We start from the raw sequence: 19,644 nt of genomic DNA, 5'->3' as shown, positions 1-19,644 counted from the left end.
ACATGTCGTTTGTGTGCCTCCAGGGTGTGGGCTGGGATGTCTGGTCCCAATACACATCCTGGGTGCCAGAGAGTCTGGGGTGGTGTGAATGCCTGGGACCACCGTGGTCCGTGATTGGTCCACGTATGGTATGTGTGTTGATGAGCGGATCTCCCATTGGCTCCCCTCCGTTTTGGCGCGAAGGGAACCGTGGATAAGAGGGAGCTGGAAACACCACTACCAGGTCGATCTCCTGAGTTCTCACGAACGAAGGAATACAGGAGCCAAGTATCCTGCAACCAAGAGGCTGGACCGAGGAATCGCTGGTGACCCGCTGAAGGAATCCTCCTTTGCACTGCTGTCGTCCTGTGAAACCCTTTCCTCCTTGGATCGAACCAGAAGGCCTATACTGGTGCTTCGACCTTTGGAATAGCAGGAACAGCTATTCTCGGCGACTTCATCATCTCCTGCCAAGTAAGCCTTCGGAAGTGTCTCTGGGCCATCCAGTTGACTGACCAGCTTACCAGGGAGTCCTGCTCTGTAACTGCCGCCAGGTTGTGTTGTATTTCGAGTCCTTGTCACTCTCCCACGCTTCGTACACTTGGCGTTCCCAAGTCTGAAGGGAGGAGTGTACATTTGGCTTGAATACACACGGCCGCTCCGTTGTCCTGCTGCGGCAACAAAACTGTGCTGGTTTCGTCGATTGGGACGTCTTTTTGCTCTACACGACTACAAGGCGTTCCCTGCTCTTCTGAACCTGCCAGCTGCTGAAACAAACGTGGAGAAGCCTGGGTCTGCTTGCTTCGGGGACCGGTGAGTAGTTTAGCTAGGATCTGGTCGCCCTCCTGCAGTATCCCATTGCTTTTCCCTGCTGCGTAAAAACAGCACCCTTTTGGCCGTACTCGCGCTCTGCTTCTGCCTGCTGTGGAGGCTGCGCTTGAGTTGCGGAACCTGTTCTCCTTCTGCTGTGCACTAACCCGAACTGCCTGACTTCCTCCGAAGAGCTTCCCCTTTTGCCCGTTGGCACCGGCGTGGCAGGTACTTTGAGCACAAGGCTCCACTCTTCGCAGGGCTCGGACTTCCATCTAGTTAGGTGCCTCTAAAGGCAAACTGAGTCAAAAGCGGTATCGCACTGCCTGTTTTCCTTTCCTTTCAGGTGGACTACATATTTCGTGCTTTAAACGCTTGCGACTGTGTATTTGTATATATATTGTGTTGATATGGTATGTGTTGGTTTAATATTGTGATATTGTGATTTTCTTGCTACGGTCATTGTTTTAAAGGCCTTAAAATAAATGTGTATCTATTTTTGATATAACAACTGTTTGGAGTAGTTTGTAAGCGCTCTTGCTTTGTGTGCTCATTGCGGGCTTTCAGTCACCCTCACCCCTCTTGAGACCTAGTCTTGACCGCCGCGATCGCTACCTTGATTGGTCTGGCTTGTCCAGAGGTTACCCTGTTCCAAGTAATTAGGTTGGCCTTCTGAACTTCTGCGCCACCAGGACAGAGTTCAGAAATCCGTCTTAACAAATTGGTGTACAGCGGTGGGATACGACTGAAGGTATCCAGTGTTGCGCTCGAACTAAGGCATTTCAGGTTATTCCAAACAGTACACGTAGTGAATTGTTGTAATATAACTTTAAAAAGGCCATAGTCCTATCAAACAATATGGAAGCAAATACCTTGTTAACTTTAAATGCTTCCAAATCAGAAACGCTGAAAAAGATGTGTGCGGAGAGAGGTGTTTCCTCTCAAGGCACAAAATTGGAAATGATCCAGAGAATCGTGGCGTGGCAAGAAGCGCAGCTTGACGCTATAACTTCCGAGGACAGTGCAGAAGGTGGTGGGGCTGCTCTCACTGGCAGAACCGACGGTTCTGCCGCTGCACTGATCCATCGCGACCACGAGGACAGGGAGGATGTAATGTCTAATGTTTCCTCTGCCAGTGTTGATGGGGAGGCTATGCTTGAATTCAAGAAGCAAGAGCTGCGGTTTAGGCAGCAGGAGCTTGAATTCAGCATAGCCAAACTAAAAATCGAACAGGCAGAAAAACAGAAAGACAGGGATCACCAGTTGGAACTGGCCAAGCTTCAGGGTGCACATGGATCCAAGGGTCCTAGACATGGGTCTGGGGCTTCCTCTCATCCACGGTTTCCGAAAGATCTGCTCAGTGTGTATGAAGAAAGGAATGACATTATGGACTGGCTGAATGCGTTTGAGTATGCGTGCGAGGTCCAGGAAGTTGACAATGCTGATAAGATTGCGTGGTTGCTCAGTAGACTGCCCCATTCTGGCTGCAGTGCCATTATGGAAATGTCGAAGGCTGAGCGGGCTGATTTTGCAATGTTAAAGCAGACTCTCATTTTAAAGTTTGGGAAGACTCCGGCCCAATATTTAAAGCGTTTTCGAGAGTATAAGAAAAAGGAAGGTGGTACTTGGGTATCTTATGTCGCTGAATCTTTGAAAAACTTAACTGGCTGGGTCGAAGGTTATAAGGTTTCTACCTTCGAAGGCATGATCAATCTGGTCATGCTGGAACACATTTTTGCTTCTTCTTCCCCGGAGCTTAAGCAGCATTTGGCCGATTCGAAGGAGATAGATCCTAAGAAGCTGGCCATTGCAGCAGACTTATGGGTGTCACATCGAGTGTCCCATAAGGACAAAACTCATCCTGGTAAGCAGGAGGAAGGGAAAAAGTCCAAAGATATGGAGGGTGGGGAATCTGCTAAATCTTCTTCCCATAAGGGCCACAAAAAGAAAAACAAGGGTAAGACACAAGAGAACTCACAGGGTAGTGGAGGTCAGCCTCCAAAACAGAACTCTGGTTACAATAAGCCTCCCTACGTAAACAGACCCACTGGGGCTTGTTTTTCTTGTGGAGCAACTGACCATGTGAAGGGGGATCCCCGTTGTAAGGTTAGACCTTTGGGGGTCCACTCCGCTAATCTGGCCTTCTCCTCCTACGAGGAAGAAGAGATTACAGGAGCATCCTTCTCCTCAGACTCATTTCCCAGGGGAATAGAGGCTGAGGTAGTTTTAGTGTCCCTGGGTTCCTGGGAGCCTAAAGTCGCAGAGGCTTATGCTAGGATTCCGGATAATACCAAGCACTACCTTAAAGACAGTGTGCTGATCAATGGAGTGGATACTCCAGCTCTTAGGGATAGTGGGTGCAGTCGAACTGTAGTGGATTCTACCTTGGTAGACTCAGAGGAAGTTGCCAGAGCTACTCTGATGCCCACTAAGTTGGCTGACGGCCCCCTCCGTATGTTTCCCGTGATCCCTGTAAATCTTACTTTAAATGGTACAGCAGTCAGGATTCCAGTGAGCATTCAGAGAAACGTCCCGGGAAAGGTCTTGTTGGGCAATGATCTCAGAGCTTTAGGGCTCGTAGGAGACACTGCCGAAAGACCCTACACACGGTCTCAAGCACGGGCAGCATTGGCCAAGTCCAATACGCCGCCCCAGCCGAAGGGGCAACCCAAGGCGAAAGGAGTCTACAAGTCAAGACGAGGGAAAGAGAATATTCCCCCGAGCTCGCCTACCACTGCGGTGGAGGAAGTTGGTCAATCGCCCGGGCCTGACGAGGAGGTGGTGATGCCTGAAGTATTCGACCCCAACGATCATCCTGAACTAAAAGACTTGTTAGTTGAAGGAGGTCCTGATAGGGACGAATTCAGTAAAGGCCAACGTGAGTGCCCATCTCTGGAAGGCCTAAGGAGACAGGCCTGCTCCCAGCTTGAGGGTGAACCTCCTGGGAAGCATAGGATTTATTGGGAAGGTGGACTCCTGTATAGTGAGCCCACAGAGTCTACAGAAGGAGACCATAGGAGGTTGGTGGTTCCCCTTGCTGTTAGGCCCTTCCTCCTGCAGTTGGCGCATGAAGTTCCCCTTGCTGGTCACCTTGGTATGAAGAGGACCAAGCAAAGGTTATCCATGCACTTCTACTGGCCCAAGATGGGGGTGCAAGTAGAAAGTCACTGCAGGAGTTGTGCCTCCTGCCAGTTGTCTGGTAAGGTTGGCGCGACAATCCAAGCTCCGTTGGTACCGCTCCCAGTTGTGGGGGTACCATTTGAAAGGGTAGGGATCGACATCGTTGGTCCCCTTGACCCGCAAACATCCTCGGGCAATAGGTTTATCCTGGTGCTGGTCGACCATGCAACCAGGTATCCTGAGGCCATCCCATTGAAAACTGTAACTGCCAAGTCAGTTGCAAAAGCTTTACTCGGCATATTTACTAGGGTTGGCTTCCCTAAAGAAGTTGTGTCAGATCGTGGCAGCAACTTTATGTCGAAGTATATGCAGGCTATGTGGAAAGAATGTGGGGTCACCTACAAGTTCTCTTCTGCATACCACCCCCAGACCAATGGTCTGGTGGAACGCTTCAACAGAACGTTAAAGAGCATGATTGGGGCTCTGGAGGAGCCCCAGAGAAGAAAATGGGATCTTCTTTTACCATGCTTGCTGTTTGCCTACCGAGAGGTACCACAGGAGGGTGTTGGCTTCAGCCCCTTCGAACTTCTGTTCGGTCATCCCGTACGGGGACCCTTAGCCATTGTCAAGGAGGGATGGGAGATGCCCACTCCCCCTGTTACTACCAATGTAGTTGACTATGTGCTAGGGCTCAGAAAACGGATGGTACTTCTGATGGGCTTGGCTAGTGATAAATTGAAGGCAGGGCAAGCGCTGGTGAAACATTGGTACGACCAGAAAGCTTCCCTCATCAACTTTACACCTGGTCAGCAAGTCCTGATCATGAATCCAATAAGGCCTCGCGCTTTACAGGACAAATGGTCAGGCCCTTACACAGTGGTGGAGCCCCTGGGTGAGGTAAACTATTTAGTGGACCTTGGAAGGCCTGGACAGGCTCCAAAAGTGTTCCACGTGAATAGGCTGAAGGCTTTCGTCCCAAGAGTCGAAATCGCAGCACTGCTACTGGCGTCAGACGTTGAGGAAGAGGAGTCTGAACCTCTCCCCGACCTGTTCCAGAGCGGTCCTTCAGATAGCTCCGTCGAGGGTGTCCGAGTGGCCCCTCACCTGACTTCTGATCAGCAGGCTGAGGTGAAAAGTTTGCTTAGGCAGTTTTCCCCCCTGTTTTCACAGTCCCCTGGTTTGACACCTTGGTGCAAACATAACATTGACACAGGAGACAGTGTACCTACCAAAGGTAGGGGATACAGGATGTCAGATAAAGTACGGTCTTATATTAAGACCGAGGTCAACAAGATGTTAGACCTTGGGGTGATTGAACCCTCTAGTAGTCCTTGGTCCAGTCCTGTGGTGTTGGTTCCAAAAGCAGGCACTTCTGAATCGAGGTTCTGCGTGGATTACAGGGCTCTGAATGCTGTCACCAAGACAGATGCACACCCCTTGCCTCGAACAGATGAGCTGGTGGATACTTTGGGTGCCTCCAAGTACCTCAGCACGTTTGACCTCACTGCTGGCTATTGGCAAATAGCTTTAGCAGAACATGCCAAGGAGAAGACAGCATTTTCTACTCCAGACGGCCTTTACCAATTCCGGGTAATGCCGTTCGGATTGAAGAATGCACCTGCCACTTTCCAGAGGCTTGTGAATCATGTGTTGAATGGGTTGGACGAATTCTGCCTTGCATATCTGGACGATATAGCAGTTTTCAGTGCCACCTGGGAAGACCATGTGAAACACCTCAGGATTGTGCTCCAGGCTCTTCAGAAAGCCCACTTGACCATAAAGGCTAGTAAATGCCAGATTGGACAAGGCTCAGTGGTTTACCTTGGACATGAAGTAGGTGGAGGGAGGATACAGCCTCTATCCAGTAAAGTACAAGCAGTACAAGACTGGCCTACCCCCACTACGCAAACCCAAGTGAGAGCCTTCTTAGGACTCACGGGGTATTATCGCAATTTTGTGGCAGACTATGGCACCATAGCTGCTCCTCTGACTGCCCTCACAACTCCGAAGAAACCCAAGAAGGTAACTTGGACCGACGAGTGTGAGAAGGCCTTCAATGGCTTAAAAGACTCCTTGTGCCAGGCCCCTGTGCTCAGGGCCCCTGATTATCAAAGACCTTTTATCGTGCAGACGGATGCCTCTGACACTGGGATAGGAGCTGTACTATCACAAGTAGATGAGAAGGGTAAGGAACACCCTATCGGTTTTATTAGTCGCCAGCTTAAGGACAGAGAGCTCAGATGGTCCACGGTAGAGAAAGAATGTTTCTCTGTTGTGTGGGCCCTAAGGAAGCTGAGGCCCTACCTCTATGGGACCCACTTCACTGTGCAGACTGACCATAAGCCGTTAAAGTGGCTAATGAACATGAAGGGGGAGAATCCAAAGTTGCTTAGGTGGTCCATAAGTCTACAAGGCTACGACTTCACTATTGAGCATAGGCCAGGTGTCCAACATAGCAATGCTGATGGGTTGTCCAGAATGTTTAACCGACCTGAACAAGAGACTCATCCAGGGGTGGATTAGTTCCCCTGTCCATAGTCTGGGAGGGGCGAGTGTTAGGAAAGATTTCGTAATTGTAGGGAATTTTCCTTCCATGTGGCAACCCCTAAACTTTTTGCTATTGTTTTTAACCTTGTTCTTGACTTTGCCAGAGAAGTACAGCCTTCTGCCGCACTTCTCTGGGCTTTCGCTCCTTTTCTTATGGGGAAACTGACATGCCCTTAAAACAGTCAGTACCGGGGAACGCTGTTTCCCGTAGTTTCTTTTATCATGTTGCGGCTTTAGTGCAACATGACACAAGAGGGCACTGTAAGCTAAGTTACAGCTCTCTTGGGTCTCTAGCCTTCTACAGACCCTAGATACTCTTTTAGGATGGTATTTGATCGGTGCAAGTCATTCAGGGACTCGAATGGTGGCAGCGATCGTTTTGTTTATTTTGAGCTCCTTTTGGCGTTCTGAGCACGTTTTTGCACTGAACCCAAAATGGTGGCCTGGCTCTCCAAAATGGCCAGACCACGAGGCTCCTTTGTCTTGTCCACTGACCGTCTTGCTCCCTTCACCTTCCCCAGGTCGGGCGACCCGGGGCCTTCCTTATTTGGGCATGTACTTTCCCGCGAAACGTGGTTGCTTTCGCGGGCTTCTACATGTCGTTTGTGTGCCTCCAGGGTGTGGGCTGGGATGTCTGGTCCCAATACACATCCTGGGTGCCAGAGAGTCTGGGGTGGTGTGAATGCCTGGGACCACCGTGGTCCGTGATTGGTCCACGTATGGTATGTGTGTTGATGAGCGGATCTCCCATTGGCTCCCCTCCGTTTTGGCGCGAAGGGAACCGTGGATAAGAGGGAGCTGGAAACACCACTACCAGGTCGATCTCCTGAGTTCTCACGAACGAAGGAATACAGGAGCCAAGTATCCTGCAACCAAGAGGCTGGACCGAGGAATCGCTGGTGACCCGCTGAAGGAATCCTCCTTTGCACTGCTGTCGTCCTGTGAAACCCTTTCCTCCTTGGATCGAACCAGAAGGCCTGTACTGGTGCTTCGACCTTTGGAATAGCAGGAACAGCTATTCTCGGCGACTTCATCATCTCCTGCCAAGTAAGCCTTCGGAAGTGTCTCTGGGCCATCCAGTTGACTGACCAGCTTACCAGGGAGTCCTGCTCTGTAACTGCCGCCAGGTTGTGTTGTATTTCGAGTCCTTGTCACTCTCCCACGCTTCGTACACTTGGCGTTCCCAAGTCTGAAGGGAGGAGTGTACATTTGGCTTGAATACACACGGCCGCTCCGTTGTCCTGCTGCGGCAACAAAACTGTGCTGGTTTCGTCGATTGGGACGTCTTTTTGCTCTACACGACTACAAGGCGTTCCCTGCTCTTCTGAACCTGCCAGCTGCTGAAACAAACGTGGAGAAGCCTGGGTCTGCTTGCTTCGGGGACCGGTGAGTAGTTTAGCTAGGATCTGGTCGCCCTCCTGCAGTATCCCATTGCTTTTCCCTGCTGCGTAAAAACAGCACCCTTTTGGCCGTACTCGCGCTCTGCTTCTGCCTGCTGTGGAGGCTGCGCTTGAGTTGCGGAACCTGTTCTCCTTCTGCTGTGCACTAACCCGAACTGCCTGACTTCCTCCGAAGAGCTTCCCCTTTTGCCCGTTGGCACCGGCGTGGCAGGTGCTTTGAGCACAAGGCTCCACTCTTCGCAGGGCTCGGACTTCCATCTAGTTAGGTGCCTCTAAAGGCGAACTGAGTCAAAAGCGTTATCGCACTGCCTGTTTTCCTTTCCTTTCAGGTGGACTACATATTTCGTGCTTTAAACGCTTGCGACTGTGCATTTGTATATATATTGTGTTGATATGGTATGTGTTGGTTTAATATTGTGATATTGTGATTTTCTTGCTACGGTCATTGTTTTAAAGGCCTTAAAATAAATGTGTATCTATTTTTGATATAACAACTGTTTGGAGTAGTTTGTAAGCGCTCTTGCTTTGTGTGCTCATTGCGGGCTTTCAGTCACCCTCACCCCTCTTGAGACCTAGTCTTGACAGCCGCGATCGCTACCTTGATTGGTCTGGCTTGTCCAGAGGTTACCCTGTTCCAAGTAATTAGGTTGGCCTTCTGAACTTCTGCGCCACCAGGACAGAGTTCAGAAATCCGTCTTAACACTGTGCAGTCCTGCCAAGGGGCGTACCAATTGAAAACAATTGTGAAGTGGTAATGTGGTCTTCCATCGACACATTCACAGAGCATTATTGCCTATAATCTTCCCTTCGTCAGGATGGTACTTTTGGCAAGGCAGTGCTTGTCTCCATCCATGAAAATATATGAATCCTAATTCTACTTTCTCCTCCAACGAAATACTGCTTTGGGAGTCTGTCAAAGATGAGGAATATGTGGGAGGACAAAATCCATTCGAAGAACAAGTTACTTACCCATGGTAACGTTCTTTCGACTGGATGTTCCTCCCACGGTTTCCTCATCGCTCTCCCATCCTACCCTCAGTAGAGTTTCCCTTGCTGTTACAGCTTCCGTTCCACCAAGGCAGAGTACGAGGACTCGAGTGTTTTGAGAGTATCTCTGCTGTTAAAGGGGGAAACGCAGAACAGAGGCCAACGGGCGCTGCGCGTGCACTATATGCCTTCGATGACATCATCCTCAACTGAAACCTTCGAGGGACATTGACTCAATGCCATCGACGCGCAGCACCCTCTGCCGAAATTCTTTTTCCGGAGCAGCTGAAGCTGGACAATACGTGTAAAAGATGGCAAATAGGTGGGAGGAACATCCAGTTGAAAGAACGTTAAGTAACTTGTTCTTTAAGCTGCTGCTTTCCAGGGCAAAGAGTCTGGTTGTGTGAGAGTCTGGATGAAGGGACTGGGACTGTCGGGTCTCAGTTCACATCCTGGTGCCTGAATGTCTGCTGCTGGACAGATGTTGCAGTCGCTAGCTATCAATTACTGCATTGCCACTGCAGGGGTCAAAATAACAATTTGAATAGCAGGAGCACAATGAAGTTCCTGGGTATCTGGCATCACCTAGTAAGCCGGAACTACTTCTAGGGAACCAGGAGCATTTCCATAGAATGATGCAAATTTAACTATCATTTTGTATCCATCATATATTACCCATAATGGTTTAAATGTATTCTCGATGTATCTAAATGCTCGTTTATACCCATTTAAAACATACAGATGTAATGCCACTTGGGTATGTTGGTATGGCACCAGTTGGCATGGGGTGCTAAATGTAACTCCTAGTAACTGTTGGTTTCAAGCCAACCAGGCTCTCATAGGTTAAACCAGGAGCTGAATAGCTCCCAGCTCCCACCAATTTCGATCCCTGACACTGCCAATTGGAATGGTGTAGATCCTTACCATTGGTGGACCATGGCGGGCTTCACATCCAGATCTTGAATAAAAGGAGGACTCCTGCAGCTATTCTTGATCAGTGTTGGAGCCAAGTCCTCTGCGAAGAGCAGCCAGATGATCCGAGGACAGCCGCTGTAGCTGACAAGCACCAACTCCAGTGAAGCCCTGCTCCACTCCCTGATCTCAAAAAGACCCTCATCGGTGCTTGGACCCCTGGACTGGTGCGAACAACCAAGTGTCCCTGGACCAACCAATGGACTTAGCAGTTCTACTTCACTGCAGCCGTCGCCGGTCCGAGTGCATCCTTTGAACATGGAGGATCTTCAACTTGTACAACAAGATGCCTATTACTGCATTTTCAGCCTTCTTGTCTCAAAGCTTGCAGGACCTGCTTCTTTGTTCATCCCTGGAAGATCGTCTGCCGCCGCCTGATCGTGGAGAGTCCCGTTGCAATCAGTAGTCTTTGAGTCGTCCGAGGTCACCTGATTGCAGAAGTCTTCCTCACTTTGGGTGTTCAGCTGAAAAGTGTCTGGAAACGGTCCCTAAACACTGCGATCGAGCTAAACTAAATCCTGCATCCAAAAGTGACCTCTGCACCCCATGGACCTTTATCGACTGGACCAAGCACACAAGACTGTGTGTCCCCTGAGTCGGGGGGGGGGGGGCTAAGTTAGCTCCTGTCCTTCCCCTTCTCGTGGTCTCCATAGGGTTACCTAGGTGTAAAGTCCGGTTCCTAAATCACTCTTTCCTGACTTTGATCGTGACTGGGATTTTGTGAGTTTACTTACCTATACTTTATTTACCTTTTTGACTTTCGGATCATAACCACTGGCATTGTCTGGAAATGTCCAGGCTCTTAGTTAACCGACATAACTTTGGATAGCTTTAGGGCACTAGGCCTCAACCGTTTTAGGATTGGACTCGTCAAGTTGGGTAAATTGTGTTGCTGTTATTCTAAAATGTATTTACTGAATTTCATGGGTCTGCTCATTGAATCGTATGCTTTCTTTCTTCTCCTAAGGGTGAATGTGTATATCTGTTTTATAGTAAGTGTGTGATAATATATGCCTAGTCGTTTTACTTGCTTTGTGTGTATTTTAAAGGTCTAATAAATATTTCTGTTTTTGTACTTGCCTCTCTGTCCAAAATTATTGGTAGTGGTCTATGTGGACTCATTGTAATCCTACACCACTCTCACAGCCTTCCTGAGTCTAAGCCTTACTGCTCTCCTACATTACCTTGATTGGGTTTGGCTAGATCTCAGCATCTCTCTATTCACCATAATAAGTTGGCCTCCCAAAACCCACCCAAGGGTGGATTTTGGAAATTCATCTTGACACTCCCCGTCCACCGAGTCTGAATCCAAAACAGTTCTCTCTGGTCTGACGACTTTCAGGGCTACACTGCCCCTGCCTCCCTTGAATAAATCCTCTGCTGGCTCATGCTAGCTTCTGAGCCCAGGTATTAAGCACGCCCCCTGGTCCAGCCTTGAGCCTCATCATGGCCTCTGTGCTACTGTGGTTCTTTGGAGCTAGCCTTCTCAAAGTGAATAGCCCAGTTTTCAGATGGCCATCCGGGTCTAGCTACCACAATTCTAGCCCTTCTACTCCTGATGTCCCTCCTCATTTTGATCCTACTCCTCCTGCTCAGTCTCCTCCAGCTCTTTCTATCCCTGTTGTTGTATGTTCACTCTCCTGAAACACTGTCCTCTCCCCACCAGGCTAGGACATGGATATTACCTTTTACATTGTGGATAATGGGGTGATTGGGACAATCAAGGCTTTGATTCTGAGCCTACTCTTCCCTTGATCTCGTGCTGTGGTTGGTCAACCCACCATGGCCATGCCAGGTTGAGCTAGTGTGTGGCTTGGGGATTACTGGGGCAAAGTGGCAAATGGGCATGGCCATAGCCTGTAGCCACAGTAGCTAATTAGGGCACGCCTGGAAAGTGGCTAAAAAGGAGTGCTCAGAATGTGCACTTGCCACTAGCATTGGTAATGATAATTGACTCTTGGCAAGTAAGAAATGGGATGCTGTGTGTATGTTTATAATTATGGTGGCAAGTGATTTTTTTTATGGATGGCTAGTAGCCTGCAACTTGAAATGTTTGTCCCTCACTCAAAGCCATGCCCTGTTCAAATTGGACACTGGATATGGCTGCAAGGAGTAGCTTATGGGTTCCTGCCGCATGACATAATGCATTGCCTCTGGCAAAGTGTCCAGTGGGGTAGTAGTAGCCTTTAGACATGCCACAGACACTGGGCCCTGGATGCATCCCATGCCTAGTGGGATTCTCTTGTGGTTTGGCCATGTACAAACGTCCCCACAGGGCATGGCCAGATGCCTTTTGCGGTGGCTATATCGGGTCATCCGGGGTTCCGTTCAATGTGGGCTCATTGGGTGTCATAGGAGTGCCCAGTCCATAGCTGCAAGCCACCCCTTTGCAGTCCTTCCCTGTCATTGAGTGGGTGGCAGTGCCAGCACTGTGGCTGTAAGCCAAGTGGGCACTCTAGTTATCTTGCGTTTACAGTAACACTTTTGAAATTCATTGACAAAACCTTCATTAGTAGGACGTTTTGGTTTCATCACAAAACCCCAAACATGTGCTTGTCATAGTTCCTAAAGTAACCATAGTCCGCTCCCTGCATGCACTGCTTATGATGCTACACATGCCATCACAAATGATATGCACACACCACCTGTTCTACGGGACATTGGAACCAAAACACAAAAGGAAACCTTGGGTGTCATCTACACTAACTATGCAGATGACACTCAAGTCCTCATCCCCCTCACTGGCTGTTACGACCATGATTCCAAACTGTTAAACAACATTTACAGTGAAATCCAAGCATGGATGGCCACCAACAGTCTATGCCTCAATGACGACAGGACCGAGTTAATGATTGTGGGTACTCAGATGCGCCTAAACAAACTCTACACCAGATATACATCTTTCGTCATTGATGGTAACAAAATCAACGTTTCTAAAGAGAGAAAAACATTGGGGGTCTACTTCGACTCAACTCTTTCGCTTAAACAGGTCAGCAGTGTGGCGTCTTCCACGGCCTACACTAATTGATCTACAGCTGCAAATCCTATTTATCTACACACAGTTGTCTAACGCTAGCCAGAGCACTCGCGTTATCTAAACTCGACTACTGCAACACATTATTCCTCTGGTCCTCTGAACACAACCTAAATAGACTCCAGGTACTCCTAAATAACTCACTGAGTGCAGCACTTGGTCTCCCCAGATCCTGCTGTATATCCAGTCACAAACACCATGCCAACTGGTTGCCCATCCATGACAGAATCACATTACGCACCTTACGCCTCAGAAACTCTGTCCTGAAATATCTGGCGGACAAAATTTGTAAACACCAACCCACATGTACTACCAGATCCTCTCTCTCCCATAGCCTGGTGATACCAAGGTTCAATATAAAAACAGCCGGAGGAGCCAGCTTCTCTGTTCAAGCTGCCAAACGATGGAACTCCATTCCCATCCCTCTTAGACAGGAACCCTCCTTCCTCACCTTTAAAGCCAGAATAAAACATTGGCTGGGCGACATGCCTCATCACTAAGACGCCATCAACATGTTTTCTGATTCACTGCCTATTTATGCAACGGTTCTTCATCTTTGTTTAGCTACAATACTGTACATTATCACCCATGATCTGACCCACCTGTAACCAGGGTCCCCATTATTGTCTCTACACTTGATTGTATCTTGCCTGCCGGACTATGTATGTAACCTCTACGTTCTTAAGCGGCCAGTTACCTCAGGGTTTGGTGTGCGATATAAATATTAAACAAATTCAAATACAAAAAAATGCTAAGACTGACTAAGCTCACGTTTAATTTGATAGGACGGACGACACAAAACAGAGCCCAAATGCACTGTAATGTTTATTTTAGTTTGGCGCCATGTTCCATGTCGGGGGTGCAACTTGAGAAATTCTGATCCATGCCTGGTAGTTGCCAAGTTCGTATTACTTTAGGAACTAGAACTAACATTTTGGGCATTTTATGTTGCATTCCTTTAATGGTGTCCCCCGCCATCAATGTGCACTGGAGCCTGTGTGATGATTCACTCTTGGCACGCAAGGATGGAGTGGAGTGCTGTATGTATCAGAAGAGCATGCGGAGAACAGGAAGGGTTTGAACTTTTCTTTGCGAGCCTAGTTGCTTACAACTTGAAATTACACTGTCTCGGTCTAGTGATCGGGCCAGAGTATTACACTTGGTTTACTAAATGTTAATTTAGTAGTTTACAGCGGCAGATCAGTAGTATGAACTGACATGTATGCAGTGCTCCAGATAATATTTTGAAGTGGGAGAATTTTACTCACTAGTTGGGAGTAAAGTGATTTTGGGGGAGTAAACATGTAAGTCCATTTCCCAGTGGGAATGTTTTATAAGCGAGAAATATTTTTTTACTGGAAAATGGAAATGTTTTCGTAAATATTTCATTTCACATAGTTATACACGTACATCAAAGATGCATCTTTCCTTCTTCCATTCAGGCAGTAATAATAGAAGTTTCTTCTTGTGATACTACGTGCACTACTGGTCCAAACATATCCATGGAGCTGTTTGGTTAAAAGCAGGGGCACAAAGTCTTGTCCAATAACTATTTTTTGTTGGGAGTATTTTTACTCCCTATTTTTATTTTGTGGGAGTATTTGCTTATTTTTAGGGAGTAAAAGTGGCTGATAAACCACTTATCTGTACAGCTGCATGTACGTGCTATCCAAAGTTCTCCTTCTATTGTCTTCCTCGGATTGCTTTGTTTTGATAATCAACAGAGTCGAGTAGCAGTGAAATTAAAACGATTTGGGAGTATTTTAGTGCAGTGTTTGATCTGTGACCTATTCCCCTAATGGAGGTAATGGGAGGGGTAAGAGGCATTGTACTGTCCCAAGATCTGATCTTTGGATAATGACCCAAAGGATATTAAGACTGTGTTTTGAGGCAAACTGGCCGTCATTACCTGTTGGACCAAAGAAAACTGATTGTGTCAGAGTAAGTTACCCTACTGTTTTATGAATTCTAATGGCGTGAGCGTAGGTTAGGCTCTTGGACAATGTGCCCAGGGAGGTATCAATATGTATACTTTAACTCCAGATGAGTGTGGAGAACATTTCATTTGGTTAATAAATCCTTGCTCTGAGCGGAGTGTAAACTATCCTCCCCACCATTGTAATCTGGACTCTTATGCAATGAGCCCCAGTTCAGAGGTTAGCCTGTTGATCATCATAGTAGTCCCCAGGTCAAACGATATAGCTTGCTCTTCTGCGTGATGAGAACCATCTATATGATAGTAAGGTGTCCTGTGTGATAAACCTTCTTTCTGACATTGCACACGAGAGTCAGTCCATGCTCTCATCTGCTGATTTCCTATCTCTACAGAATCTGAACTTTACTGGGTTCCGGAAGATCCTGAAGAAACATGACAAGATACTTGAAACGCCTCGCGGTGCAGACTGGCGCGTGGCTCACGTGGAGGTTGCACCTTTTTACACCTGCAAGAAAATCAATCAACTGATTTCAGAAACTGAGGTATTTTGCATTTCATTCTTGACTGAGGTTCAAAATTAAACTGACCAGTATAATGCATGTGAAATGCTACAGATTTAAACAATGTCTGAGAATTGAAAAACTGTTTACTTCTCAAATTGTAAGTTGTTTTTTTCCTTTTGGTTTCCACACACCTTCATGCTCCACATGCCTCACTCCCTTTGGCATCCATCCAACATCTACCGAGGTTGAACTTTCCCCATTGCACCAATGGGAATTTGCCGCTCAGCACTAACCACTTCTCCGAGATGGTTTTAAATAAGGCACAACTTTTCACCATCAGATTCCTAAATGAATAGTGTTACCCTGTAGGCAGAATTTCGTTGAGTGATGTACAATTCTAGAAAATCAGAGGTGTTGCGCTATTGTCTCGGTCAACGGTGTTTAGTTTGCATCACATTATCACAACGCTTATCAAACATGTTATGCGAAGGTTTATAAGGGCAGGGGACAGCATAGAAACAAAAAGATAGCCTTTCTACATTAGATGAGGCAAACCATAAATAGGATGGTTTTTAGTATTTTATTATATCATCTTGGTCGTCCCCATTGCCCCCAGTAACCTGGAACAATGTTTTAAGCTCCTGAGCCAATCCCAGTTTGTTCTTTGACACAAACCTCTTATGGGTTCGGTAGGGAATGAACACCTACAGGCCTATAGGTTTTCTACTGTAACATAAAAAGGGGACAGCTCTATAGAAGGTGTTGTTATGGAGAAACAAAACAAGGTGCAGTGGCCTTAACTTAAGAATCTTGTCTCCTTGCCGGGATTCTTTACTCTCTGTCTTGGCTAGTAGCAGCTGCAACTTAGCTTTGGCTCCCTCAAATGTACCTTTTGGGGTACCAAGGTGTTTTTTTTTTTAAGTGTCTTCCTTTGTTCAGGTAAAGCATGAGGCAGGCCTAAAATGGCTGTTGTGCACATGTAGGGTCTTTATGAGCCCTGCCATGCATCCTCTACAGTGATTTAAACTGGTGTTCTAGTCTTAGTCCTTGACAGTCCTTGACATCTATATAGATGATTTAATCTTCATTTGGCATGGCCTTTCGGACACCCTGGAAGCATTTCTCTCCTGGCTTAATGTTAGAAATCCAAACATCATGTTCACAATATCCTGGCATCCGGAACAAATCAATTTCCTCAACCTCACCATCCGAGTCCACAACATTTTACAATGCAGTGTTAAAAAAAAAAAAGGCACCAATCATAACACAATGCTGCACTGTTCCAGCCACCACCCAACAGCATTGAGGAATAATCTACCATACGGTCAGTATCTACGGATACGCTGTAACTGTACCACAACATCAGATTACCACGCGCAAGTACAGAAACCTGATGCTATATTTCGGGCCAGGGGATACCTGAACCAGTAAACAAGCATGGTGCACCTCCAGGGAGGCCCTCCTTATTCCTTAAGAAAGAACTTCAAGAGGACAGATTGGTGGGCGTACACACTTAAAATCATCAAACTACCAAGATTAAGGCAACCATCAAAAAACTATGACCATTGGTCCAAACAGCTCTTCCTAATAAACCAGTGCCCCTGATGGTCCTCAAAAGATCTAAACATCTCAAAGCCTACTTGACCAATTCCTGTTTCCGAAGCCCCAGAAGCAGAAGTACACTGTGGAACATGAGACTCATTACGGGGCACTTGGCCTGTGGCGCTTGTAGCGTATGGCAATTCACACAGTAAATGCTGGGTTTGAGATCAACGGCAGGACATGGCAGTTTAAACATCACTTCAACTTCCAAAATGGCTAATGTAGTTTATTGCATGCAGTCTTCCTGTGGGTCCAAATATGTGGGCCAAATAACACGACTGGTCCACAAAAGAACATTTGTACACTGGTCTAAGTTCAGGTGTAGGACACTTACAGCCCCCGTGGTCCCCCCGTTTCGTCCACAACCAACGCACACAGCATGAAATATGCCGGTGGGTGCTAGAGGTAGTATCTAATGTATGAAATATAAATGCATCCCTCAACTACAGAACGGGTTGGTGGACAGGCCTCACTGAAATATACAGTGTCTTGTGAACCGGACACACACAACCGGCCATTTTCAAGTCACATTTTGGCTGAGCTATAATATTGAAATATTAACCAGCCCCTCTGGCTCCCTGCCCAAACCTCTGAACTTACAGCACCCAGGCGTGGCCCACTCATCAGCCATGCACATGCCCCACCCATTACCAGGGACTGCTTGCACCTGCCACATAGATCCCTGGATGGATTTACTCCTGCATTACAGCCCCACTAGTAGCTCCACAAGCCTGTCCTTTTTAATATTTGTACCCATCTAGGTGCAGATGCCCCAATATTCTAGCCGCTTTAATGTACACTCCAAGCAGAACCGTTATTACACAATTACAGTTGGCAGAGCCATTATTGCCAGCATGATCGTACACCCTGCAGTGCATCATACCCGTGTCACGGGTGCGGTTACTTACCAACCAGTGTTTGATCGGGTCCTTGCACCCACAAAGTGCATGTAGCCGGGTCCGTTCACGCTATAGTGATTCATCACCTCTCACAGTTGCGGACATTATCTGATCACAATCGCCATGAATTTCTTTATTGGAACTTTGGCCTTCTTTCATGCAGGGAGTGACATTTTACAGTGCTGCTTTTAATAAACACCTCATAGCCCACACTGTGGCTGCCTGCCGTAACGTAGCAACCAATGTTACTGCGTACCAGCACTGGGGCACCAACGCCATCATGTACTGTGTGCTCCCATCCAATTAAATGAGGCAGGTAGTCACCAGGCCCCTGCACCGTTACTATAGCCGGACCACAGATTTATTCGTTTTTTCTGGCATTCCAGGTCAGTCCCCGTCCCCCTCCGACCCCCCCCGCATCATGGTGGCACACAGATATATTTTCTGCAACCCACGTGCACCGACTGTTTCGCTCCCTTAATATGCGTTACACAATGGACGCCCTCCTAATTTTAGTTCCTTCATCTTGTCAACCATATGCATATAGGAGGAAGAAGGAATGCATAGTCACCCGATCCAATAGAACTGGGCCCCACTGCCTCGACTTTGACATAACTAACATAGACCATCTGAGCTCACTGGGCAAGATTCTACCTTTTGAGACCACATAGCCCAAGGTAAGAAACCTCTACTAAGTACATTTGTGACCATAAGCCTGCACCCATGACCTTTTTATTCATGCTTCAGGCAGCACGTGTCTATAGAAACCTGTGCACTTATTTTCTCCTACAGCGCCATTGCCAAAACGTTTTATGCAAGCGATGTAGATTCTCTGAAGTGAAATGGGAATCCCAGTTCTCAGCTGATTATCACGCACAAGAACAAGCACATTTATATAAGAACTCCATGCCACAAAAGGGAACTAATATGGTACAGGATCATATTACTCAACACAGTCCCTAATGTCTGGAGCTATTGCACCTAATATTCTTGTTGATCTCATTCATTCAACTTTATAGGATTGGCCAAGTGAAACGTTGATTACCATATTGCTGCTGTTAACAAATGAAGCATGAAGAATTTAATACCCAATTACTCCTCATGTTCACATGCAGGGATCCTTCAACTAATTATAAAAGGTCCTGAAGAAGGCAACAGACACGTCAAAGATAGTTGCTGAAAGAAAGTCACATCGGAAGACCGATAGGCCTTCAGCTATTGTCAAACGTGCCAAAAGGGGTACCCTTGTGGCCCCTTAAAATTCATTTGAGACGTAGACCTGCATAAGGATGTATTTCTTGCGTAGTTTAAGCAGAACAATTACCAGACTTGTAAACAGTGGTTTCACAAGAATTAAGAATATTCATTTTCTATATTGTATGTTATGTTTTTTTTTTATTGTTGCATTTGTTACAATTTGTATGTATCACATCCTATCAACCTCAGTCATTGTTATTTTCTTGCATCATGTTGGAGATCATTCTTTTGTTAATTCTATCTGAACTGTTGGTCATTATTTGTTTACCAAATGTTATTACTATGTAATATTGTTGCACATGGGCACAATAGATATAGTTTTTCTAATATATGTATTGGTGTATAGAAATGTTCAACAAACCCCAAACATTTTCTTGGTTTGCAGGTTCTTTTTATAGGCACACAAGAAGTTGAAATGATGCTTTTATATTATGCAAGGACATGTTGGGAAACCACCCATGTATTCTGCTATTACTACTTTGTCATCGTTGATCCGGGGTTCAAGTCCTTTGCTGTGAGAATCCTGTAAATCACACATGGAAAAGAGCTGTACACACCAGAACAGCTCTTCTGGAACTGCAACAGTCTGTTGGGGGAA

General features: G+C 46.9%; 1 protein-coding gene across 1 annotated transcript in view; it reads left to right on the top strand.

Moving 5' to 3' along the window:
• The window catches only part of XPR1 (xenotropic and polytropic retrovirus receptor 1), a 1,026,978-nt gene that overhangs the window by 514,563 nt on the left and 492,771 nt on the right, over positions 1-19,644 (top strand). Inside the window, exon 5 of the mRNA XM_069641450.1 lies at positions 15,178-15,327. Coding sequence (XP_069497551.1) covers positions 15,178-15,327 — 150 coding nt within the window. The remainder of the gene's footprint in view (positions 1-15,177; positions 15,328-19,644) is intronic.

The sequence above is a fragment of the Ambystoma mexicanum genome, chromosome 1q, assembly GCF_040938575.1.
Source record: "Ambystoma mexicanum isolate Mex_15411 chromosome 1q, UKY_AmexF1_1, whole genome shotgun sequence".
Lineage (NCBI taxonomy): Eukaryota > Metazoa > Chordata > Amphibia > Caudata > Ambystomatidae > Ambystoma > Ambystoma mexicanum.
The sequence above is the reverse complement of the archived record's forward strand: the minus strand, read 5'-3'. Positions and strand labels throughout refer to the sequence as shown.